The sequence below is a fragment of the Ursus arctos genome, unplaced genomic scaffold (assembly GCF_023065955.2).
Source record: "Ursus arctos isolate Adak ecotype North America unplaced genomic scaffold, UrsArc2.0 scaffold_7, whole genome shotgun sequence".
Lineage (NCBI taxonomy): Eukaryota > Metazoa > Chordata > Mammalia > Carnivora > Ursidae > Ursus > Ursus arctos.
In genome coordinates this window covers 51,556,376-51,582,747 of record NW_026623089.1, presented here as the reverse complement: position 1 = coordinate 51,582,747, position 26,372 = coordinate 51,556,376, and the positions used below count along the sequence as shown (strand labels likewise).

Genomic DNA, 26,372 nt, shown 5'->3' with positions numbered 1-26,372 from the left:
AGGACACAGCTGCCTACAAGCCAGATAGCACCTTGATCTTGGACTTCTAGACTCCAGAACTGTAAGAAAATAAATTTCTGATATTTAAGCCATCCAGTCTGTGGTATTTTGTTATAGCAGGCTAAGTAATATACGATGCAATGTAATATTATTTGTTCATAAAATAAAGTAATCCTGCATGTTTCAGCATGGATGAACCTTGAAAATATTATGCTAAGTGAAAGAAGCCAGACACATACAGCCATACATTGTATGATTTCATTTGGATGAAATGTCCAGAACAGGCACATCCATAGAGAAAGAAGGTAGTTAGTGGTTGCCAAGGGATAGAGGAAGGAGGGAATTGAGAGGTACGTGGTATTTCTTTGGAGTCATAGATATTTTCCGAAATTAGATAGTGGTGCTGGTTGCACAACATTGTGAATATACTAAAAACCAATTAACTGTATACTGTAAAATGGTTAAAAATGGTGAATTTTATGTTATCTCATTAAAAACATTTTTTAAAACTTTCATTCTGTATGTAAATGTCTGTTAATGGTTAATTCTTTTTTTATAGATATGAAAAAAATTTTAATTCAATATATTTATTTATTCTAAAAACAAAAACAAAAAACCAAAAAATGTTCACCCATTTCTCCAATTCCCCACTCCCTGCCTCTAGCAACCACTTATCTTTTATCTATGAGCTTTATTTTATTTGTTATTAGATTTCATCTACAAGAAAGATCATATGGTATTTTTCTTTCTCTGATTTACTTCACTTAGCATAATGCCCTCAAGGTCACAAATGGAATGATTTCATTCTCTTTTATGACTGAAGAATATTCCATTGTATATATACACCACGATTTTTTTTTAACCATTCATCTACTGATGGACACTAAGGTTGTTTCCATATCTTGGGTGTTGTAAATGAATTCTGCAGTGAACATGGACATATATCTTTTCAAGTTAGTGTTTTTATTTTCTTCAGATAAATACTCCGAGGTGGAATTGTTGGATCATGTGGTAGCTCTATTTTAAATTTTTAAAAACACTTTATTTTTTTTAAAGATTTTATTTAAGAGCAAGCGAGAGAGAGAGAGAGAGAAAGCACAAGCAGAGGGAGGGTGAGGGGCAGAGGAAGAAGCAGGCTCCCCACTAGCCCAGTGTGGGGCTCAATCCCAGGACCCTGGGATCATGACCCGAGCTGAAGGCAGATGCTTAACCAACTGAGCCACCCAGGTGCCCCTATTTTTAATTTTTTAAAAGACTTTATTTATTTATTTATTTATTTATTTATTTATTTATTTATTTATTTATTAGAGAGAGCAAGTGAGCACTGAGCTGGGAGGAGAGGAAGAAGCAGGTTCCTCTCGAGCAAGGAGCCCAACACAGGGCTCAATCCCAGGACCCTGGGATCATGACCTGAGCCAAAGGCGAACACTTAACCAACTAAGCCATCCAGGAGCCCCTATATTTTTAATTTTTTGAAGAACATCCATACTTTTTCCCATAGTGGCTACACCAATTTACATTCCCGTGAACAGTGCACAAGGATTCCCTTTCTCCACCTCCTTGCCAACCCTTGTTATTCCTAGACTTTTTGATAATAGCCATTCTGACTGGTATGAGGTGATACCTCATTGTGATTTTGATTCGCATTTCTCTTATGATTAATGAGGTAGAGCATCTTTTGGTGTACTTGTTGGCTATCTGTATTTCCTCTTTGGGAAAATGTCTATTCAGATCTTCTGCCCATTTTTAAATTGGATTTTTTTGGCTATGTATATATTTTCATATATTTTGGATATTAGCCCCTTATCAGATAGATGATTTTTGCAAATATTTTCTCCCATGCAATAGGTTGCTTTTTCATTTTGTTGATTTTTCTTTTTGCTATGCAGAAGCTTTTTAGTTTGATGTTTTATTTTGCTTTCCTTGGTTTTGCTTTTGGCATCAGATTCAAAAAATCATGGCCAAGACCTATGTCAAGAAGTTTACCTCATATTTTTTTTCTAGGAGTTTTGTGGTTTCAGGTCTTATGTTCAAGTGTTTAATCTATTTTAAATTGGCTTTTGTGTATTATGGTGTAAGATACTGGTCCAATTTTCCAAAAACTATTTACTGAAGAGACTGTCCTTTCCCCCTTGTGTGTATGTTGTGAATTAATTGAACATACATGCATGGATTTATTTCTAAGTTCTCCATTCTGTTCTGTTGATCCATGTGTCTATTTTCATGCCAATACCATACTATTTTAGTTGCTATAGCTATGTATATGCTATATGCTGTAGCTATGTTTGAAATATGGGAGCAAGACGTCTCCAGCTTTGTTCTTTCTCAAGATTGTTTGGCTATTTAGGGTCTTTTATGGTTTCGTGCAAATTTTAGGATTGTTTGTCCCATTTCTGTGAAAAAAGCCATTGGAAATTTGGTAGGAATCACATTGAATCTGTATTTGGGGGGGATAGTATGGACATTTTAACAGTATTTATTCTTCTAATCTATGAGCAGAGAGTATCTTTCCATTTATTTGTGTCTTCTTCAGTTTCTTTCATTAATGTCATTATACAGGTCTCACTATACAGGTCTTTTACCTCCTTGGTTAAATTTATTCCTAGTTATTTTATTCTTTTTGATGCAATTATAAGTGGGATTTTTTTTAATTTCTTTTTTCTTAATTTCTCCTTCTGATAGTCCATTATTAGTGTATAAAAATGCAACAGATTCTTGTGTATTGATTTTGTATCCTACAACTTTACCAAATTCATTTATTAGTTCTAACAGTTTTTGATAGAATCTTTGGGCTTCTATATATGTCATCTGCAAATAGAGTTTTCTTTCTTCTTTCCCAATTTGGATGCCTTTTGTTTCTTTTTCTTGCCTAACTGCTTTGGGTAGGACTTCCAATACTATGTCGAATACAAGTGGTGAAAGTGAACATCCTTGTCTTGTTTCTGATCTTAGAGGAAGCTTTCAGCTTTTCACTGTTGAGCATGATGTTCTCTGTGGGCTTGTCATATATATACTTCATTATGTTGAGGTACATTCTCTCTATGCCCACTTTTGTTGAAAGTGTTGAATTTTGTCAAATGCTTTTTCTGCATCTGGAGATTATCATATGATAGTCTTCATTTTGTTAAGGTAGTGTATCACATTGACTGCTTGATGGATGTTGAACCATCCTTGAATTCCTGGATTAATACCACTTAATCATGATGTATCATCCTTTTTAAATTTTTTTGATGTATTATCCTTTTAATGTATTGTTGAATTTGGTGTGCTAATGTTTCGTTGAGGATTTTTGCATCTATGTTCATCAGGGATATTGGCCTGTACTTTTCTTGTGGCATCTTTGGTTTTGGCCTCATTAAAAAAAAAAGAGTTTAGAAGAGTTCTTTCCTCTTCATTTTTTTGGAAGAGTATGGATTGGTATTAATCCTTCTTTGAATATTTGTTATAATTGAGCAGTGAAGCCACCTGGTCCCGAATTTTTGTTTGTTGGAAAGTTTTCTTTTCTTTTTTTTTAAAACTCATTCAGTCTCCTTCACTAGTAACTGGTGTGTTCAGATTTTCTGTTTAATCATGATTCAGTCTTGGTAGGTTGCATGTTTTTTGAAATTTATCCATTCTACTAGGTTATCCAACTTGTTGGCATATTCATAATATTCTCTTATAATTGTTTGTATTTCTGTGGTGTTGGTTGTTATTTCTTCTCTCATTTGTGATTTTATTTGGGTCCTTTCTCTTTTCTTCTTGATACATCTAGGTAGAGGTTTAACTATTTTATTAATTTTTTCAAAGAACGACCTCCTGGTTTTATTGATCTGTTCTACTGGGTTTTTTGTTTTGTTTTGTTTTTTAGTTTCTATGTCACTTATCTCTGCTCTAATGTTTATTATTTAGTAGCTTATTATCTAACCTCCATGTATTTGTGGTCTTTCCAAAGTCTTTCTTGTGTTTGACTTGTTACATAATGTTGTGGTCAGAAAAGGTGCATGGTATGATTTCAATCTTCTTGTATTTGTTGAAGCCTGTTTTGTAGCCTAGTAGATCACATATCTATTCTGGAGAATGTTCCATGTGCACTTTTAAAAAATGTGTATTCTGCTGTTTAAGAAGGGAATGTTTTGAATATATCTGTTAAGTCCATCTGTTCCAGTGTGTCATTCAAAGCCATTGTTTCCTTCTTGATTTTCTGTTTAGATGATCTGTCCATTGACATAAGTTAAAGTCCCCTACTATTGTTGTATTATTGATTAGTTCCTTTATGTTTGTAATTGTTTTATGTATTTAGGTGCTCTGATGTTGGATGCATAAATATTTACAATTTTTAGATCTTGTTGTATTGTCCCCTTTATTACATAGTGCTCTTGTCTCTTGTTACAGTTTTTGTTTTAAAGTCTAGTTTGTCCAATATAAATATTGCTACTCCAGCTGTCTTTTGAAACCCATTTACATGATAAATGTTTTTCTATCCCCTCACTTTCAATCTGCATTTGTCTTTATGGTCTAAAATTAGTATCTTGTAGGTAGTATATGAATGGGTCTTGCTTTTTATCCAATGACATCCTGTGTCTTTTGATTGGAGTGTTTAGTCCGTTTACATTCAAGGTAATTAATAGTTATGTATTTATTGACATTTTGTTACTTGTTTTGTGATCATTTCTGGAACTTTTCTCTGATCTTTTCTTGTCTTTCTCTCTTTCATGTTTTGCTGATTTTCCTTAGTGATATACTTGGATTTTTTTCTCTTTATTCTTTGCAAGTTTATTAGTGGCTTTTGATATATGGTTACCATCAGTTTTGTATATAACCTTTTCTGCATAACAGTCTATATTAAGCTGATGATCATTTAGGTTTGAACCCTTTCTTTTTCTCCTCTCCTCCCCACATTTTAGATATATGTTATTATATTTTATATCCTTTTTGTGAGTTTCTTGACTGATTTTACAGAACTATTCATGTTTACTGCTTTTGTTTTTCCTGCCTTTATACTGTCACTTTTGGTCTCTCCTTTCTACTCACAGAGTCCCCTTTAATATTTCTTGCGGGGCAGTTTGGTCACAAACTCCTTCAGTTATTGTTTGTCTGGGAAACTTTCTCTCTCCTCTATTCTGAATGATAGCCTTGCTGGATAGAGTATTCTTGGCTGCAGATTTTTTTCCATTCAGCTTTCTGAATATATCATGCCATTTACTTCTGGCTTGCCAAGTTTCTGTTGAAATATCTGCTAGCCTTATGGGTTTTCCCTTGTAAGTTAATGATTTCTTTTGTTTTGCTGCTTTTAAGATTTTTTTGTCACTATATTTTGCTATAATTTAAATACAATATGTCTTGGTATGGGTGTGCTTTTGATGATTTTGATGATAGTTCTCTGTGCCTCCTAAATCAGGATGCCTGTTTCTTTCCCCAGATTAGGGAATTTTTCAGCTATTATTTCTTCAAATGAATTTTCTGCCCCCTTTTCTTTGTCTTTTTCTTCTGGGACTCCTATAATACAAACATTATTACATTTGATAGAGTTCCTGAGTTCCCTAAGTCTATTCTCATTATGCATAACTCTTTCTCTCTTTTGTTTAACTTCATTGCTTTCTATTATTTTGTCCCCTAGGTGATTAATTTGTTCCTCTGCTTCTTCCAGCCTGCTGTTCATTGCATCAAGTGTGTTTCTGATCTTGCTTATTGCACTATTCATCTCTGTATGATTTTTTACCTCTTATCTCTATGGTAAGAGTTTCACTAATGTCTTCCATTCTTTTCTCAAGTCCAGTGAGTATCCTTATGATTGTGGCTTTAAATTCTCCATCAGACATGTTACTTATCTCTGGCCATGACCTTATCTTGTTCTTTCATTTGGGATAAATTCCTGTCTTCTCATTTTGTCTAAGTCTCTGCCTGCTTCTGTGTGTCAGAAAAGCCAATTATGTCTCCTGTTTCTGAAAATAATGGCCTTATGAAGAAGAGGTCATGTAGTGCCCAGAGCCTGGTGCTTCAGGGAGTTGGAGAGAAAGCAGGCAAAGACTGTGTGCTGCATATGCTGTACTATTGTGTTCTGGCTCCTCTATCCTTCCAGCCAGTCATCTGCAGAGGCTCTCCTTTCCTGCTGTGGGCAGTGTTTTGTCCCTGGCCTGAATGTGGTGAGTTTTAATTAGGTATGGCCTGGTCTGCTTGTGAAGTGAGACCTGTCACTACTTCCACTGGAACTGATGCCCTGCAAAACTCTCTGGTTGGGAGATGTGGTGTGGGGAGGGATTTGTCTGGTCTTCTGGGGGAGGGGCCTGCTACACTGGGATGAGGTCAGCATGACTGAGAACAGCAGCTCCATTGGAGCACAGGGGTACAGGGCTTAGTGTAAGCAATTAGGTAGCTACTGTCTGCACTGTGCTGCTTCCTGGAGGTGGCTCTGTGTTGGGGGGGGCAGTAGGGGAGAAAATGGCACTGGCCAGCTCCTTTATTCTCAGAGATGTGTCTCTGTGAATACTGCCTCAGGGACACACTCCAAAAAGAGCAAATAATCTCCCTACTCTCTGCCCTGTGTTTTCTTCAGATTGCTATTTCCACTGTATGCCCCCAGATTCTTTGCCTGCCTTCTCTCCAAGAGCAGCACATCCCTCTGGGCTCTATCCCAGCCAAGCCTGCTGAACTCTAAAATTCCAAGCCTTAAACCCCACTGGTTGCAAGAACTCATGAAATTCAGCCTCTCTCATTTTCCAAGCCAGTGGCTATGGGAAAATGTTCTCCTTGTTCATTACCCTGTGTGCTACTCTCTCTCTCACCCTTCTCCACATCCATGGCTCCCTCCCATCTGCAGCAGCTGTGATCCGTTTCTCCCCCAAGTCACATCTCCCCACTTCCTACCTTCTTTGATGTGACCATTAGTCTTCATGTCAGTTTCTGGAATATTTAGGATGATCTGATGGTTATCCAGTTGTATTCAAGGGACAAGGTGAGCCTGGGGTGCTCCTACTCCATCACCATCTTCCTATCTCTACAGGAAGATTTCTTGACTAATTTTAGGACATGTGCCAAAGAAGCAGAGATGTGTGTCAGCTTTCTCTGGGAACAGAAGTACTTTCGGGCACTATTATTCTTTTCCTTACCCAGCATAGATGGCCAGACACCTGTGGGAGACAGTTCTGACACCTCCATCTATCTTGTTGGTACTACTTCTGCCCCAGAATTGCCCTGCAGGCTCACCCCACCCAAACTGACCAACCTGGCAGTCACCTCCAAAAGCAGCTCCTACCCCACCACACCTGGTAGTCAGCCCTGGCCAGGAACAGCTCACCTACAAAACAATGCCTGCCCCAGGGTGTGAGGAAGCTAATCCCACACACTAGCATGCTGACAGTAGCTGCTGATGGGTCTCTCAGCTAGCCACTCCAGGAGCAAGCTCTGCCCAACACTGCACCTGCAGCAGTCACAGTGGGTCATTGCACAGCGGGGCTGAGGGTTAGTCCTGCTCACCATTGAGCCTACAACGACTGCAATCAGGCCTCTCAGTGAGCTGCTCAAGAGGCAAACACTGCCCACCAGTGTGCCCACAGTAGCCTTGACTCAAGCACAACAGGAGGGTGCAGGCAGCCCACACAAGGGACAACCCTGCAGCACCTGGTTCTGATGACCAGGGTGGATTGCACTACAGAGCACCACAGGATGCCTTCTACATAAGATAACTACTTTCAAAACCAGGCCTACTTAATACATAGAGAAAAACACAGCATCAGAAAAAATCAGGAGACCAAGGAATGGGTTCTAAATGAAGTAACAAGACAAAACAACAGAGAAAGAGCTAAATGAAATGGAGAGAAAGCAATCTACCTGATAAAGAATTCAAAGATACTCACTGGACTTGAGAGAAGAGTGGGGGATAGAAAGGGATAGAAAATATAAAAAAAAAAAAAAAGGACCAGTCAGACCAAAAAATACCGTAACTGAAGTGAAAAATACTCCGGGGTTGGGGGTGCCTGGGTGGCTCAGTTGGTTAAACACCTGACTCTTGATTTCGGCTCAGGTCATGGTGTCAGGGTTCTGGGATTGAGCCCCACAAGAGCTCTGTGCTGGACATGGAATCTGCTTAAGATCCTCTCTCTCTCTCCCTCCTCTCCCTCCCTCTGGAAAAAGAAAAAAAAAAAAACTAGAGGGAATCAACAGCAGATTAGAGAATGTAGAAAAATGGTTCAGGGATCTGGAAGGGTGATGGAAAGCAACCAAATTGAGACAGCAAATAGAAAACGAATTTTAAAAGAGGATAGGTTAAGGCACCTCAGTGATAACACTAAGTGTAATAACATTCACATTGTAGGAGTCCTAGAGAAGAGAGAAAATTTATTTGAAGAAATGATAGCTGAAAACTTCCCTAACCTTGAGAAGGAAACAGACATTCAGGCCCAGGAATCGCAGAGAACCTCAAACATGATGGACCCAAGGAAGTCCAACCGAGACATATAATAATTAAAATGACAAAAGTTAAAGACACAGAGTCTTTTTTTTTTTAAAGATTTTTATTTATTTATTTGACAGAGAGAGACAGCCAGTGAGAGAGGGAACACAAGCAGGGGGAGTGGGAGAGGAAGAAGCAGGCTCCCAGCAGAGCAGGGAGCCTGATATGGGGCTCAATCCCAGGACCTTGGGATCACACCCTGAGCCAAAGGCAGACACTTAATGACTGAGCCACCCAGGCGCCCCATAAAGACAGAGAGTCTTAAAAGCAGCAAGAGAAAAGGAAACCGTTACATACAAGGAAAACCTCATAAGGCTATCAGCTGATTTTTCAGCAGAAATTTTGCAAGCCAGAAAAATGTGGCATAATATATTCAAAGTGCTGAAATGAAAAACCTACAACCAAGAATACATTACCCAGTAAAGTTATCATTCAGCATTGAAAGAGAGATAAAGAATTTCCCAAACAAAAGTTAAAGGAGTTATCACTACTAAACTGGCCTTACAAAGAATGTTAAAGGACCTTTAAGTAGAAACAAAAAGGCCATAACTAGAAGTAAGAAAATTTTGAAAGGAAAAAAAAAATTACTGTTAAAAGCAAATATACAGTAATGGTAGTAATCAATCACTTATAAAGCTACTATGAAGGTTAAACACAAAAGTAGTAACATGTATTATATCTACAAAAATTAGTCAAGATATACAAAATAAAAAGATGTAAAATATATAAAACATGGAGTAAAAATCAAGTGCTTTTAGAATGTGTTCAAACTTAAGCAACCATCAACTTAATATAGACTACTGTATGTACATAGGGTGTTATATATGAACCTCATAGTAACCACATTGCAAACCTTTGATGGATCCACACACAAAAAAGAGAAAGGAATCCAAAAATAACAATAGTAGAATTCATCGAACCACAATGGAAGAGACCAATAAAAGAAAAGAACAGGGAATAATGCAAAAATAACCAGAAAACAGTTAACAAAATGACAGTAATACATACCTATCAATAATTACTTTAAATGCAAATGGGTTAAATGCTCCAATCAAAAGAAATTGGGTGAGTGAAGAAACAAACAAGACCTAATCTTTATGCTGCCTAAAAGAAACTCACTTTAGATATAAGGACACACAGAGAGTAAAGTGAAGGGTTGGGGAAAAAATTGCTTTCAAATGGAAACCGAAAGAAAGCTGGACTAGTAATACTTAGACAAAATAAACTTTAAAATAGAGACTGTAATAAGAGACAAAGAGAAGCATTACATAATAAAGGGATCAATCCAACAAAAGAATATAACAATTGTAAATATCTATGCATCCAATATAGAAGCACCTAAATATATAAAGCAAATATTAACAAACATAAAGGAACAAATCGACAGTAATACAATTATAGCAGGGACTTTAATGCCCCATGTACATTATGGATAGATCATTCAGACAGCAGATCAATAAGGAAACTGGCTTTGAATGATACATTATACAAGATGGAGTTAACAGATATATACAGAACCTTCCATCCCAAAAATGGCAGAATACACAAAGAACAAGTACAAATGGAACATTTTCCAAGATGGATCACATGTTAGGCCACAAAACAAGTCTCTATAAATTTAATATTTAAATCAGATCAGGGGCACCTGGGTGGTTAAGTCAGTTAAGCATCTGACTCTTGATTTTGGCTCAGCTTATGATCTCAGAGTCCTAGGATCAAACCCCACATCAGCATCCCCCACCGCGGGTGTCTGCTTATCTCCCTCTGCCCTGCCCACACCTCATGCTCACTCCCTCCCTCTCTCACTCTCGAAAATAAACAAATATTTAAATCATATCAAGTATCTTTTCCACCCACAATGGTATGAAATGAGAAATCAATTACAAGAAAAATACTAGAAGAAATACAAACACATGGAGGATAACAACATACTACCAAACAATGAAAAAAAAAAATCAAAGAGGAAATCAAAAAATACCTGGAGACAAATGAAAATGGAAACAGGACAGTTCAAAATCTTTGGGACACAGCAAGGGCAGTTCTAAGAAGGAAGGTTACAGCAATACAGGGCTACCCCAAAAACCAAGAAAAGTCTTATTCTAAATTTACACATAAAGGAACTAGAAATAGTATAACAAAGCCCAGACTTAGCAGAAGGAAGGAAATAATAAAGATCAGGGTGGAAATAAATGAAATAGAGACTTAAAAAAATCATTAGAAAAGATCACTGAAACTAAGAGCTGTTTCTTTGAAAAAGTAAAATTGATACACCTTTAGCCAGACTTATCAAGAAAAAAAAAGGACTCAAAATCAGAAATGAAAGAGAACTTACAAACTACATCAGAGAAATATAAGGCTTATAAGAGACTGCTATCAAAAATTATATACCAATAAATTGGACAATTTACAAGAAATGGGTAAATTTCTGGATACACACAATTCTCTAAGACTGAGTGAGGAAGAAATAGAAAATCTAAACAGATCAATTACTAGTAACAAAATTTTGAATTGGTAATCAAAAAACTCCCAAGATGGGGTGCCTCAGTGACTCGTCGGTTAAGCGTCCGATTCTTGATTTCAGCTCAGGTAATGACCTCAGGATTCTGAGATCCAGCCCCACATAGGGCTCCATGCTCAGTGGGGAGTCTGCTCCAGATTCTCTCTCTCCCTCCCCTGCCCCTCCCCCCACTTGTGCTCTCTCTCTCTCTAAAATAAATAAATCTTAAAAAAAAAAAAAACAATAAAGAGCATATCTCTAAAACAAAACAAAAAACTCGCAAGAAAAGTCCAGGACATGATGCTTCACAGGTGAATTCTAGCTAACATGTAAAGACAAGTTAAAACCTATCCCTATGAGGACGCCTAAAGTGGCTCAGTCAGTTGAGCACCTGACTCTTGATTTTGGCTTAGGTCATGATCTCAAGGTCATGGGCTCAAACCCCACATCAAGCTCTACCCTGGGCATGGAGCCCGCTTGGGATTCTCTCTCTCCCTCTTCCTCCCCCCTTCCCGCTGCTCGCTCACTCTCTCTTGTTAAAAAAAAAACAAAAACAAAAAAACCCAAACCAAACCAAAACAAAAAAAACCCACACACACACAAAAAAAAAACTATCCCCCCTCAAACTACCCTGAAAAATAGAAGAGGAAGGAATCCTTCCGAGTTCATTCTATGAGATCAGGATTATCCTGATACCAAAACAAGACAAAGACAGTACCCAAAAAATAAGATTACAGACTAATATCCCTGATGAACATAGATGCAAAAGTCTTCAGCATATATTAGCAAAAAGAACTTAAAATTACATTGAAAGAGGGGTGCCTGGGTGGCTCAGTTGGGTAAGCATCCAACTCTTGATTTAAGCTTAGGTCATGATCTCAAGGTCGTGAGATTGAGCCCTATGTTGGGCTCCATGCTCAGCAGGGAATCTGCTTGAGATTCTCTCCCTCTCTCTCTGCCCCTCCCCCAGCTTGTATTATCTCTCTCTCTCTCTCAAATAAATAAATAAATCTTTAAGAAAATACACTAAAAGAATCATTCACCAAGATCAAGTGGGGTTTATTTCAATGATGCAAGAATGGTTCAACATCCACAAATCAATGTGGATTCTGACAAAACAAAGGATAAAAATCACATGATCATCTCAATAGATACAGAAAAGGCATTTGACAAAATCCAACATCCAGTCATAATAAAAGCTGTCAACAAAGTGGGCAGAGTAGAAACATACCTCAACAAAATAAAGACCATATACGTCAAATTCACAGCTAACATCATACTCAATGGTGAAAATATGAAAGCTTTCCCTCTAAGATCGGAAACAAGACAAGGATGTCCACTCTCACTGCTTTATTTAACATAGTACTGAAGTCCTAGCCACAGCAATCAGACAAGGGTAAAAAAGGTATCCAAATTGGAAAGGAAGAAGGAAAACTGTTGTATCTGCAGATGACATACTACAAAAAAACCCAAAATTCGGAAACCTAAAGACTCCAGCAAAAGCCTGTTAGGATAAATGAATTTAGTAAAGTTGCAAGATACAAAATCAATATACAGAAACCTGTTACATTTCTATACACTAATAACAAAACAGCAGAATGAGAAATTAGGAAAACATTTCCATTTACATAAAAAAATAACAGGAATAAATTTAGTGATGGAGCTTATATTCTGAAAAGTATGATATTATGAAGAAAATTGAAGATGACTCACATAAATGGAAAGGTATACCATGCTCATGGATCGGAAGAATTAATTTTGTTAAAACATCCAATTATGCAAAGTAATCTTCAAATTCAGTGCAATCCCTATAAAAAAACTAGTAGCATTATTCATAGAACTAGAATGAAAATTTCTAAAATTTGCATGGAACCACAGAAAGCCCTGAATATCCCATATAATCCTGAGAAAGAAGAACAGGGTTGGAGGTGTCACAATCTCAGAATTCAAACTATACTATAAAGCTGCAGTAATCAAAACAGCATAGTACTGTCACAAAAATAGACACACAGATCAATGAAACAGAATTAAGAACCCAGAAATAAGACCATGTTTATATGGCCAATTAATTTACGACAAAGGAGACAAGAATGTATAATGTGGAAAAGACAGTCTCTTCAATAAATGGTGTTGGAAAAACTGGACAGCTATATGTGAAAGATTGAAACAGACCACTTATGGCATACACAAAAATAAACTCAAAATGGATTAAAGACTTAAGTCTAAGACTGAAATCATAAAACTCCTAAAAAGAAAATATAGGCAGTAAACTCATAGACATCAGCCTCAGCAATATTTTTGGATATGTCTCCCCAAGAAGGAAAACAAAAGCAAAAATAAACAACTGGGACTCTATCAAACTAAGAAGCTTTTGCATGCACAGTGAAGGAAATGATAAAAAGGAGGAAAACAAAGGCAAAAATAAAAAACTGAAACTATATCAAACTAAGAAGCTTTTGCAGTAAAGGAAGTCATTTAAAAAAAATGAAAAGGCAACCGACTGAATGGGAGAAGGTATTAGTAAATGATATTCAGTAAGAGATTAGTATCTGAAATATATAAAGAACTCACATAACTCGACACCAAATAATGTTAAAAATGGGCAGAGGACCTGAATAAACATTTTTCCAAAGAAGACATACTAATGGCTAATAGACACATGAAAAGATGCTCAACATCACTAATCATCAGGAAAATGCAAATCAAAATCACAATGAGACCTCACACCAGTCAGATGGCTAATATCAAAAAGACAAGAACTGGGGTATTTGTCTGGCTCAGTCAGTAGAGCATGTGACTCTTGATCTTAGGGTCATGAGTTCAAGCCCCATGTTGGCCATAGAGCTTACTTAAAATAATAATTAAAAAAAAGACAAGAAATAAGATGTGTTGACAAGGATGTGGAAAAAAGGGAACCCTTATGCACTGTTGGTGAGAATGTAAATTGATGTAGTCACTATGGAAAAGAGTATGGAGTTTCCTCAAAAAATTAAAAATTGAGGGGCGCCTGGGTGGTGCAGTCATTAAGCGTCTGCCTTTGGCTCAGGGCGTGATCCCGGCGTTCTGGGATCGAGCCCCACATCAGGCTCCTCAGCTAGAAGCCTGCTTCTTCCTCTCCCACTCCCCCTGCTTGTGTTCTCTCTCGCTGGCTGTCTCTCTGTGTCAAATAAATAAATAAAATCTTTTTCAAAAAATTAAAAATTGAGTACCATATGATCCAGTCATTTTACTTCTGGAGATTTTAGTGAAAGGAAGCAAATACCTAATTTGAAAAGATATAAGAACCCCTATGTTTATTGAAGCATTATTTATTTACAACAGCCAAGACATGGAAGCAGCCTAAGTGTCCACTGATAGATGAATGGGTAAAGATGTGGTATATATGCACAATGGAGTACTACTCAGCCATAAAACATGAAATTTTGCCATTCCCAACAACACGGATGGTCCTAAGAAGTATTATGCTCAGTGAAATAAGATAGAAAAATACAAATACCATGATTTCACTTATACATGTAATCTAAAAAACAAAGGAACAAATACGAAAAACAGAAACAGACTCATACAGAACAAACTAGTTGTTGCCAGAAGGGAGTGTGGGGGGTGATAGGTGAAACAGGTGAAGGGGAATAAGAGGTACAAACTGCCAGTTATAAAATAAGTAAGTCACTTGGGTGAAAAGTATAGCATAGGGAATATAGTCAATATCATAATAACTCTGTATGGTCAGAGATGGTAGCTACAGTTATCGTGGCAAGCATTTTGAAATGTACATAGTTGTCAAATCATTGTGCAGTACACCTGAAACTAATGTTAAACAGGTTTCAATTTAAAAAAATGAATTCACATGTATGACCAGAACCCAGACCAAGAACAGAATATTACCAACACTTCATAAGCCCCTCTCATGCTTTCTCTCAGTCACTTACTAAACTCCTACACCCCCAAGAGTAACCCTATCCTAACTTATAACAATGGATTCCTATAGTATATACCATTTTGCATCTGTCTTTTTAAACTCAACATTGTTAGATTCAACTGTTTTGCTTGGAATAAGAGTTTCATTGTTATATCATATTCTATTGTATGACTATATCACATTTTACTGTTGATGGCTATTTGAGTAGTTTGCAGTTATGTTTGCCAGCATATGGTGTTGTCAGCAATGTTCTTGTACATGTCTTCTGGTGAACATATGTACTATATACATAAAAGTAGCACTGTTGGGTCATAAGATATGGTATTCCAACGTCAGTGGGGACTGTCAAAAAATTTCCAAGGTGGTTGCATCCATTTACGCTCTCCAGTATTGTACGAGAGTTCCAGTTGCTCCACATGTTTGCTACATTTGATACTGTCTACGTGGGTTCTTTTTTAAGCCACTCTGTTGTATGCACTTCAAGTTCTCTTTTAAAGCTGAAATTGGAGGGGTGCCTGGGTGGCTTAGTCTGTTAAGTGTCCAATTCTTGGTTTCCGCTTAGGTCATGATCTCAGGATTGTGGGATTGAGTCCCACGTGGAGCTCTGTGCTTAGTGGGGAGTCTGCTTGGGATTCTTTCTCTCCCTCTCCCTCTCCCTCCCCACCCCCCACTCTCTCTCTCTCTCTCTCAAATAAATAAATCTTTAAAATAAATAAATAAAGCTGGAATTGGAAAACAGAACTAACACCCTTTAAAAACTAACTGGTTTAGGGGCACCTGGGTGGCTCAGTTGGTTAAGTGGCTGCCTCCAGCTCAGTTCATGATCCCAGGGTCCTGGGATCGAGCTCCACATCAGGCTCCCTGCTCAGTGGGGAGTCTGCTTCTCCCCTTCCCTCTACCTGCCACTCCCCTGCCTGTGCTCTCTCTCTCTGTCAAATAAGTATATAAAATCTTTAAAAAAAAAAAAAACTAACTGGTTTATATTATATGAGCTTAAACTTTTGGAAATAACAGATAAATGATAAAGTCCACGGTTATATCCAAACTACAGTAATAATAAACACTGGTGATAAAGGAACTCTTTCAATTTTCACTATCAAGTCTGACATATCAGAGAAAACTTTCATTTCAACTTTCATAATTTACCAATGTTGGGCTGTAAATTAATAATATCCTTTTAGTTTATTTTTCTGTGCATCCATAAATTTAGGTTATTTCATTGTATTATTTGATTTTTAAAGTCTAAAAAAAAAAGATCTTGAAATGCAGCTGGAGGATCTCTAAGTGGTTTAGTGGACTGATTGTTTAGTGAGTTGACCCCCAAAAGAGGAGTCACCAAACTTTGTGTATAAAAGAGCCAGGTTGTACTGTTTCAGTCTTTGCCAGCCATCCAGTCCGTTGCAATTACTCATCTCTGCCCTTGAAAGCGGCCACAACAATATGCAAATGAGTGAATGTGATTACATACACACCTATGTGCTCAGTATATATGTTCACTAAAACATACTTTAAAATGTCCATAATAGCACCACATGCTGGAAAATATAAACTTGCAACTACCCAAATGTCCCTCAACAGTACAGTGTGATACATTCATACAAGAGAGTATTACACAGCAATGAAAATTTTAAAAGTACTGTTGCAACTTTGTTTACAAAAACTAGCAATGGTAATGGGCATGAGATTTCCCTTTGGGTGATGAAAAAGTTATGGAACTAGTGGTGATGACTGCACATTATGCATGTACTTAATGCCACTGAATTGTACACTTTAAAATGGTTAAAATGGTAAATTTTATGTTACGCATGTTTTACTGCAATAAGATAAACAGGTAATGGATCATATTTAGCCCATGCATGGGCCATAGTTAGCCACCCCTGCTCTAAAATGTATCCCCGTGAGAAGTCATGTGCTCTAATGGTTAAAAGTAGTTTGTTACTAGACAACCTGGATTTGAGCTCTGGCTCTGACACTAACTTTATACCCTATGCAAGTTTCTTAAACTCACCGTGATTCAGGTTTTTTTTACATCTATAAAACAATATAATACTAATATAGGGTTGTGTAAGGAATAAATGAGTTACATTAAATTAAAGCATAAACAGTGGTTCCTGGAATATGTAACAGTGTAATAAATGTTAGGTGTTATCATTACTTTTTAAAAATAACATCTTGAAGTATGAAGAGAGAACTCTTGGATTTTTGGCTCTGGTGTGGACCAGTTGGTTAGTCGCTCTCAGAGCCAAACTGCGGGCACTGGTACAAAGTTATCCCTACTACTAAAGCAACTTTTTCTACCCCTACATGAGAAACAAAACCACACTACACAGGAGCATGTGACAACTTGTGGTATTTTAAGGTTTGTGAACATTAACCCAAAACTATATAAAACACTAAGAAAATATAAACATTTTTGTAACTTACTTTTATGGTCTTTAAACTTTTAATCAGGCCAGTTTTAAAATCCAAATTATGAAAGAATATTTTAAAATAAAAATTGATAATAATATAATTAATTAAAATGAATAATTATTTTTACTATTAACCCTAATTTGCTAATGGAAAAACAAGCTTCAGTGGACATTTTTGTCAAGAAAAGATATACTTTCTCTGAATGAAAGCACAGTATACTGTAAACCAAGTGATGATAACGGAAGTGATTTAGAAATCATGAAGACCCAGAGTGCATAATAATTCTACTCAAAAACATGATTCCTCATCTTAAGTTGAGCTTTGGAACCATAATTGATGGTAAGAAGTGCTAAAATCCCTAAATCCAGTGTTTTGCCATTATGATCAATGATGCTATAAGCGATCTTAAGCGTTTCTCTCAGTGCACATGTGCAAAATCTCCTCCGGGGTATATACCAAGGAACAGAGTTGCTGGGTCATAGGGAATACACATCTTCAATTACTACATCACACCAAATTATCCAACGTGATTGTGCCAGTTCTATATGCCCACTCACAGTTCCTGTATTGATAGTCTTACCAGTATACTGATCAATGTTTGTCAATGTCTAAAAGGTTGTTTCACTGTGATTTTGTCTGTTTTAAAAATTAAGATATAATTTACATACAGTAAAATTAACTTTTTAGAGTACAGTTCATATTTTTCATCTCCTTTCCTCTGCACTGAATTCAGAATTATTTCTTCACATCTTTTTCTTCCAGTTCACTGTCTCCAGCAGTAGCTAATATATTAATTTTGTTCTTAATTTTAGCAGTTTTAGGTTCTCCTTTGTAGTTTTTTTTTTTTTTCCTTTCCAAATCTGCTTGGCTATTTAAATTTTAATTCATTAAAATTAACTAAAATTTAAAAATCTGTTGCTCAGTAACACTAGCCAGACTTTAAGGGCTCCAGAGCCACATGTGGCTGGAAGCCATTATATTAGTGCACGTCTAAAACATTTCCACCAACTCCAAGTGTTCTATGGATAGCTACGCTCTAGAGATCATTTTTCCTTCTGCCAGGTACCAATAGGCACCATCAGCCTGGGAAACCACTTTAAACTAACTTCTTAAGGGTTTTTGTTGTTGTTTTTAAACATGCAGATGGTATGAAACGGGGCTGCAAAAATGAGTGAAGCCTAGCTTGAGATTAGAAATTCTTGGGGAAGATTTTTTTTCACTGTTTTGCTGTGGGTCTGAAGATATCCGTGGATAATAGATTCTATTCCTCTGCTCAGATGATGAGAGTAATGTTGCAATCACCAGACCAGCTTCAGAAAGCCCCTGTGTGCTGAGTGAACCACAACCTTTGGTCTTACCTCGAGTGCCACAGTCGAAGGTGCCGTCCATCACCTCAAATCCAGTAAGCCCCACACAGGAATGTACTGAAGAACCTAGGACTGTTCTTGCCAGAAGAAGCTTGTTCAGTTATTTGCCTTAATTTTATTATTTATGACTCAATTTTTTTCAGTAAAGTTATGTGTTTATCATCATAATCCAGTGACTCTCTGCATTGATAAATCTAAGTTTAAAAAATTAATAGTGGGACACCTGGGTGCCTCAGTCAGTTAAGTGTCCCTCTCTTGATTTCAGCTCAGGTCATGATCTCAGGGCTGTGACATCAAGTTCCATGGCAGGTTCTGCACTGGCTGTGGAGCCTGCTTAAGATTCTCTGTGCACCTCCCCCCGCCCGACCCCTCTCCTTCCTCCAGCTTTCCCTTGCATGTACACACATGTGCTCTAAAAGAAATTTAAAAAAAATTAATAGCAAACTAGGGTTGATAATTTTCAATCAGGTCTTTTTTTTTTTTTTAAACAGATGGCTTTTTTTTTTTTTTTAAGATTTTATTTTTTTATCAGAGAGAGCACAAGCAGGGGGAGCAACAGGCAGAGGAAGAAGCAGGCTCACCGCTAAGCAAGGAGCCCGACACGGGACTTGATCCCAGGACACCTGGGATCATGACCCCAGCTGAAGGCATATACTTAACTGACTGAGCCACTGAGGTGTCCCTCTTTTTTTCTTAATTTACCTATTTGAGAGAGGGAGAGCACAAGCAGGAGCAGAGGGAGAGGGAGAAGCAGGCTCCTCACTGAGCAGGGAGCCTGATGCAGGACTCCATCCCAGGACCCTGGGATCATGACCTGAGCCGAAGGCAGACGCTTAACGGCTGAGCCACCCAGGCGCCCCTCAGTCAGCTCTTTTTCAAAGTCATCCATAAGTTATGCAATGTAGAATCAGCTATGTGGTCAGCCTCAGTCTATTCGGGGAAGAATAAAGGCTATGACAGAAAGGGGGACCAAAGGCTATGACAGAAGGGGGGACCAATCTCAAATGTTCTGTGGCCTTAACATCCTATCCTTTCAATTTCTCCATTTGACTCCCTTTTCTTTTATCTCAGCCTACCTGGTTTTTATTTTTGATATTTGAATCTGTTGACTTTTGCCTTTTGGGTGTTTAGTACTGGTTAATAACTGAGGTGTAAAAGGCAAACCAAAGTGAGGAAGAAGTGGGCCCCATGAAGTCTGTGGACAAGCACAAACATGGCCATCTCTTGCAGAAGGCTGATGAGCCTGGTCTCATCTCTGTGTAATGATTTATCTAGTCCCGGTTTCTACATGATAGTTTCCCGGTGTTCCTTGTGGCAAAACAAACAAACAAACAGGGGGGGTAGGGGAATTCTAATTCTTGAGCCACACTCATCAACCCTGGGTTTTACTACCAGACCTAGCATTTGCTTTGGTGGTGCGCTGGCCTGATATTGTGCTACTGGATTTACAAATGGGTCATTTAAAAATAAAATCGGCAAGGCCCATCCCTGTCTTACCATACTGGATGATTAACCAGGTGAACTAATGTTCCTTTGGTGGTAACAAAATGCTTCTAACATGCTGAAGTGGTATGACTATGGGTTAGGTAGCCTAAGTTATGAATAATTAACTTAAATGTTTCTGGCTGTTAATGACCAAAGGAAAGAGAGGCATTAATTCAAATATTCCTGAGAGAAAGTGGGAGGAAAATGCATGCTAGGCATAGGAGATGACCAGAAAGGGCACTGAACTGATGACTGACAGAGAAAATCAACAGCACTCCAAGATGGCAATGTCAGTCCACGGAAGATTAAATCCTGCTAACACTAGAACTCTTGCTAATCGTCTTCAGAATTAAGTTATGACTGATAGCTGACTGCTCCAAGGGTAGTGAAAGAGAAAGGATTAGTTTGTGCAGAGTGTAAGAGATTCTGTCAGAGTTTACTCTTATTTTTTTCTATATTTATTCCGTATTTTTTCTTCTTAGGTTTTCTTTTCTAATGTTATGTAAATAATGATAGTAATGAAGTTCTTGCTCCCCTATCAGAGTGGCTGTTAACTTCTTTCATGTCAGTTGATCAGGTTTCCCCTACCTGCTGTCATTTAGAAGTGAAGAGAAAGGGAGTCTGACTTGTCATCTTGACAGTGGACTTCAGGCCCCAGTTGGGCTACTGGCCAAAGACATTATAAAAGTTAAGGCATAGGAGAAAAATGTACAGATGATCTAATCTGAGAATATTAACTTTTGGCAAAGTTGGGAAACCCAGCAAGTGTCTTCACCAACCAGTAACAAGTAATATTTTCTTTTGACATACAGATGAATCTCTGTCAAGCAGCAAGTGGTCATCAGCCAAATGTGAATGGTCTCTTGGTTCATGGGATGCCTCTACAGCCAAGAAATCTCTCCCTAATGGACAAGCTACTGTAAGAAGTGTAAAATTTTAATAGACTCTAGAATTTACATAGATCACTAAGAAATGAAAACTAAATCAGTCAATCATCATGCATATATTGAGTACCTACCAATCAACCAGAGAGACATCTGGGGAGTAAAAACATCTAAGGGAAATGGTTTCCACCCTCAAGGAGCTGATAATGTAACTAGAAAGAGAAGACACACACGGGTAAAAAGAGACTTAACCATATAGGGCATTTTTGTGACTGAATGTCAAGTGTGTGGCACCCAGAATGAATGCATGACAGTCCCAAAGAAGAGAGGCATTTGGGTGGGTAACTATAGTATGAGTTTTTCCTTCAAAGACGGGAGTTCGGATAAGGAGAGAAGAGGAACAAGACTATATTCTAGGTGGGAGGGATGGTGTGGGGAAAGGTCTGGAGACAAAAAATACAAACTATTTAGAAGGGAAAGCAGGCCAATTTTGCTATAGTAAGAAAAGGAATAGGTCAGAATTTTAATGCTTCTGACCAAAAATCACCGACAATCTTCCAGAATTAAAACAGATCATGGTGTGATTAGTGGGGAAGACTATGAAATTAATTAAGGTTGGGACCAGAGTGGACAGTTTTGAATACCATGTTTTTGAGATCCATTCACGTTGTTGCTTTTGTGACCTTTTCTTTTATTGCCAAGTAATATTCTATAGTAAGAATATACCACAATTTGTTTTCTATTCTCCTGTTAAAATGAACATTTGGGGTGTTTCCAGGTTGCGGCTCTTATGCATAAAGGCACCATAAACATTCTTGCATGGGTCTTTTTTGTGGACCTTTTTTTCTTGGGTCAATATGTAGAAGGTGTCATAGGATAGATAAGTGTATGTTTGACTTTACAAGAAACTGCCATACAGTCTTCCAAAGTAATTATGCCATTTTACACTCCCACCAGTGTATGAATTCCACTTGGGGAGCATATGCATTTAAGTCAGGAATCTGAAAGATCTTACAGAACACAGACTGGATTGGAGCAGGAGGAACTGAAGGTAGAGAGTCTAATACAGGAGTTCAAGCATGAGCGGCTAAAAGTCTATGCTCAAGTTGTCGCAAAGGATAAAGCAATGGGATATTTTAGGAGATATTGTAGAAGAGATCAGTTCTATAAAAATAGAGGAAGCAAAGTCAACTCTGAGATTTCAGCAGCAAGTGGTCATCACTTGCTGAGATTTCAAAGCTCAAAGGAAGCTTGTTGTGGGGTAAAGATAAATTTGGTTTGGGGCAGTGTTGCTTTTACAATGCCAAGCCAACTCACTAGAAACATGGGAAAAGGTCAGATTTGGAGGTTGATCTAGAAGTTACCATGCTAAAGGTGATAACCGAATCTAGGATTATGAATGAGTCGTCCAGAAGACAAAATAAAGATAAGCATAGAGCAGCTAAGGCCTGAAGCTTCTGTCACAAAAAGCAGTTAGGGTAAAGAAAAGACTTGTAAGGGAGTGGTTACAGAGGCAGGAAGACTAGCACAAACCCTGTAATGCTCAAGGTTTAGCTCCATTTCTTGGTGGCTACTTTCCCTTCAAAGTCCTCCAAACAATGAAGTATATTTTGCACTACAGGACACCAAAGTGGCCTCAAAGTTTGAGGAACTTGCTGAAAGCCAAAAGAGCATGTGGCAGAGCTTAATTCTTTCACTTCTCTTCCATTTCCTTGTCCAAATACTGGCTCTCAGGTGTCTTACAATCCAAATATCTCATCTGCTAAAAAACAAAAACAAAAACCTGAATCTGTAGGGCAGAGTTTAAGCTACTTAGCTGTGGGCCTGGTACTCTACTTACCAGCGCACTTACAGGAAAGGGTTGGAGTTCAGCTGCTCACACAGATAGGGATCTACTGTAGTCCCAGTGCCCTGGGCAGCACGAGGCTCTGGACCCTTTGCCTGCTTCCAGCTTTCCAAGGAACCCGAACCCCTACCCCTGCAGGCTCCAATGAGCTCAGCATTTTAATCTTCGAGTGGGAGCCTCACTGGTGCCACGCTGCTCCTAAGCAGTCATTACTTGTCTTTCAACTAAGTCTTTCCTTCAGCACAAAGAATGCTTCCAATATGGTAGCGATCTCAGTCCCTGAGGTGAACTTTTGGGAAGCACTCGAGAGCAGGTAATCTTCAGGTCAGCCTTCACTGTAACTGAAGAAGTAACTGTCATGGCAGGTGAATAATGGATTTGCTTTCCCAAATCTCCATTCTAGTAAATTACCTGTATGACTAAAGTGATGTCCTTCTTTTAAGAACACGTTCTCATGCCTGAGCTAGATTATGTGACTTGTATAAACTAGGTTACTTACTTTTGCTTTCTTCACCCTTGAATATATTTTATAGTCTAAGCCTTTGAGTCCTGTTTCCCTATATAGAGCAATGTTGATTTCACTGTGGTTTTCTGATTTGGTCACTAGAGATCTTGACGACAAGTTACTTATGAGACCTGGATCCAGTACCATCCTTTCAACTCGAAATTGGCCAAATCGAGTCCTGGAGCTTAGTACATCAGCTCTGTCATACACAGTGCAGTCTGCCAGGAGACGCAATCCCCCACCACGTACCCTTCATCCTATCAGCACAAGCCATTCACGCGCTGGAACGCCAAGACCTGTGGAAGAAATCTTCAGAGGAGCCCGAATGTAGGTTTCAAAAGCAGCATTTTTGGAAACTGGTAAAACTAATGAAGAAGAATTTTATATAGAGAATGAATTAAAATGTAAGGTTGAAATATATGCCTAGAAACTAATCATTATGTATTCTCATGATGGACTACACCCTGGTTTAAATCCAACAGAGAAAGAAATGTGGTTAAATCTGAATAAAATTCAGATACTGGATCTTTCTGTTAATTTAGCCAAAGATTTTTACTTCTACAATAAAATGTTGGCTAGAATACTTCAGTGACACTTATTGAAGGAATAAGATATATGTATCTTATCAAACATTTTCCTTAGTGAGTACATGCTCTGTGAAATTCATCCCAAAATAAGTTAACTCTCCTTTAATATTTTTCTGTACCACTGAGATCTTGTTCCATTGACAATGATAATATTTTAACCTCAGATAAGTACTTGTCTTAATATACCAGGAAAAATATCCCTTAGCACTTCTTAGGAAATAACACTAACCATATTCTCTTTCCTTTTCCCATCTTTAATTCACTCTGACCTTTGTCAGGCAAAAAATACTTAGAAGCCTACTTTTTAAAATAAAATTCTTTCACTAGTTGTTGATTCACAAAATATCTTAGGATGTTTGATTCTAAGACTATGATCAAGGGTGTGAGATAGTATGGCTGTTTTGAATTGAATGTTTTGAATTCAGCTTCTAAATTAAGCACGTCACTATACTTCTCTCCCAACATGTTATTTCTTGACTTTGATTTTTCAATTTGTTTTAATTTATCCCAATAGAGTCACTAAAAGAGATGTCCATAATGCCCAAAAATCTTTGTCAGGACACCAGAGTTCTTTCTTCTCACCTATTCACTATTTTATTATGTTGATGTTGGTATTGATATAGTTATAGATTCACTTATTTGAGGATGAGTATTCTTGAAGTATAATTAATCTCTCACACCTTCTGATAGTTTCTTCAAAGTGGAAACAAGTTACCTTGTTTCTTCTGGGACATGGAAGTATCACTGATTGTCAGTATCACTGTCTTGAGTATGAGTAATGCTACAAACTGCTAGAAATGCCATGGAAGGAAAGTTGAGGAACTTTACCTGGGAATTATAATTACAGTAGTCCCCCCTCATCCACAGGGGATATGTTCCAAGACCCCCAGGGGATGCCTGAAACTACAGACAGTACCAAACCTTATATATACCATGTGTTTTTCTTATGCATACATACATACCTATGATACAGTTTACCCTTAAATTAGGTATGGTAAGAGATTAACAATAACTAATAAATAAAGTAGAACACTTATACTAGAACAAGATTTATGTGAATGTGGTCTCTCTCATATCTTACACTCACCTTGTGACGATGTGAGATGATAAAATGCCTACGTGCTGAGATGAAGTGAGGTTAATGACGGAGGCATTGTGATGCAGCATTAGGCTACTAGTGACCTTCTGACAATACATCAGAATGAGGATCATCTACTTCTGGACCCAAGTGACCATGGGTAACTGAAATCATGGAACACAAAACAATGGATAAGGAAGGACTACGGTTATTAGTGAAAAGCACAACCAAAAGGCCCAGAACTGCAGAGAATTCCACCAGATGTGAAATTACAAATCCATTAAAAGGTTAACACCAAAACAGTATAACACCAGATAGGGAAAACTGCTTTGGTCCAGCTCTCTGTGAGACAAAGGGTCAAATTCTGCTGTGTTCCCAGGATAAAGTTTCAACAAAAATCAGAAAATACTATGAACCTCCCAACTCTGATTTTCCAAAATCCTTTCACTGAGATTGCTTTACTTAGGAAGCTTAAAGCATTCTATGCATGACATTAAACTCATCTCCCTCATTTATTTGATTCTAATCAGTTTGCTTGTATTGTTATAATTTTATGCTTTCATATCTTGGTGTTTGCTGGTGGGATTTGCAGCCCAGTAGCCGCTGACTCGCTCTCTCCTTCACCAATGCCCCTGAGTCGAAACAATCTGCTGCCCCCTATCGGCACAGCTGAAGTGGAAAACTTGAGCACTGTGGGGCCACAAAGGCCAACGGTACGTCTTTCTCCTATTGCCTTTCCATGTGCTTATAAAACCTCATGGACAGTAATTCTGCAGGATCCATGTTCTGGAATTAATTTATATTTTGTCAAAAGTACAGACTGAATCCTAATCTTATGACAATGGAATTGGAGCTGCTTGGCCTGCAGTTACCGTATGCCTACTTGGGTTGATATAGGACATGCATAGCTCTCGCTACAAATTGTTTTAATGGTTTCTGTAATTTTTGCCTTCCCTGCAGAAAACCCACGGCGACTCCAGTCGAGCTCGAAGTGCGGTGGTGGATGAGCCTAACCATCAGCAGCCCCAGGAGAGGCTCCTTTTACCTGACTTTTTCTCCAGGCCCAACACAACTCAATCATTTTTGGTAGTGACATACTTCCTCTATGGTCTTGACAGTTGGGGAAAGAAAAAAACTAGTTTGGCAGACTTAAGATTTCACATAGTGCCTTAATCAACTCCAAGAATAAAAGCAGAGGCTCTTAACAATAAAAATAGTGTTGTAAGTACATTTTACTGAAATTCTAACTGGTCTCTGACACTCAAATAGAATAAAAAAGGTAATAAGGTAAAATGTAGAATAAGGTAAAATGCCTTATACATAAGTCACAAATTTTAAACAATTTAAATTGTTAAATATTA

At 37.8% G+C, this 26,372-nt stretch overlaps 1 protein-coding gene across 6 annotated transcripts in view; it reads left to right on the top strand.

The window, feature by feature from the left end:
* FAM149B1 (family with sequence similarity 149 member B1) overlaps window positions 1–26,372 on the top strand; it is a 77,662-nt gene that overhangs the window by 43,552 nt on the left and 7,738 nt on the right. For all 6 annotated transcript variants that reach the window (XM_057308790.1, XM_026504446.4, XM_026504447.4 and 3 more), the window contains 5 exons: window positions 18,537–18,661; window positions 20,924–21,030; window positions 23,449–23,673; window positions 25,604–25,724; window positions 25,972–26,097. In XM_057308790.1, coding sequence (XP_057164773.1) covers window positions 18,537–18,661; window positions 20,924–21,030; window positions 23,449–23,673; window positions 25,604–25,724; window positions 25,972–26,097 — 704 coding nt within the window. The remainder of the gene's footprint in view (window positions 1–18,536; window positions 18,662–20,923; window positions 21,031–23,448; window positions 23,674–25,603; window positions 25,725–25,971; window positions 26,098–26,372) is intronic.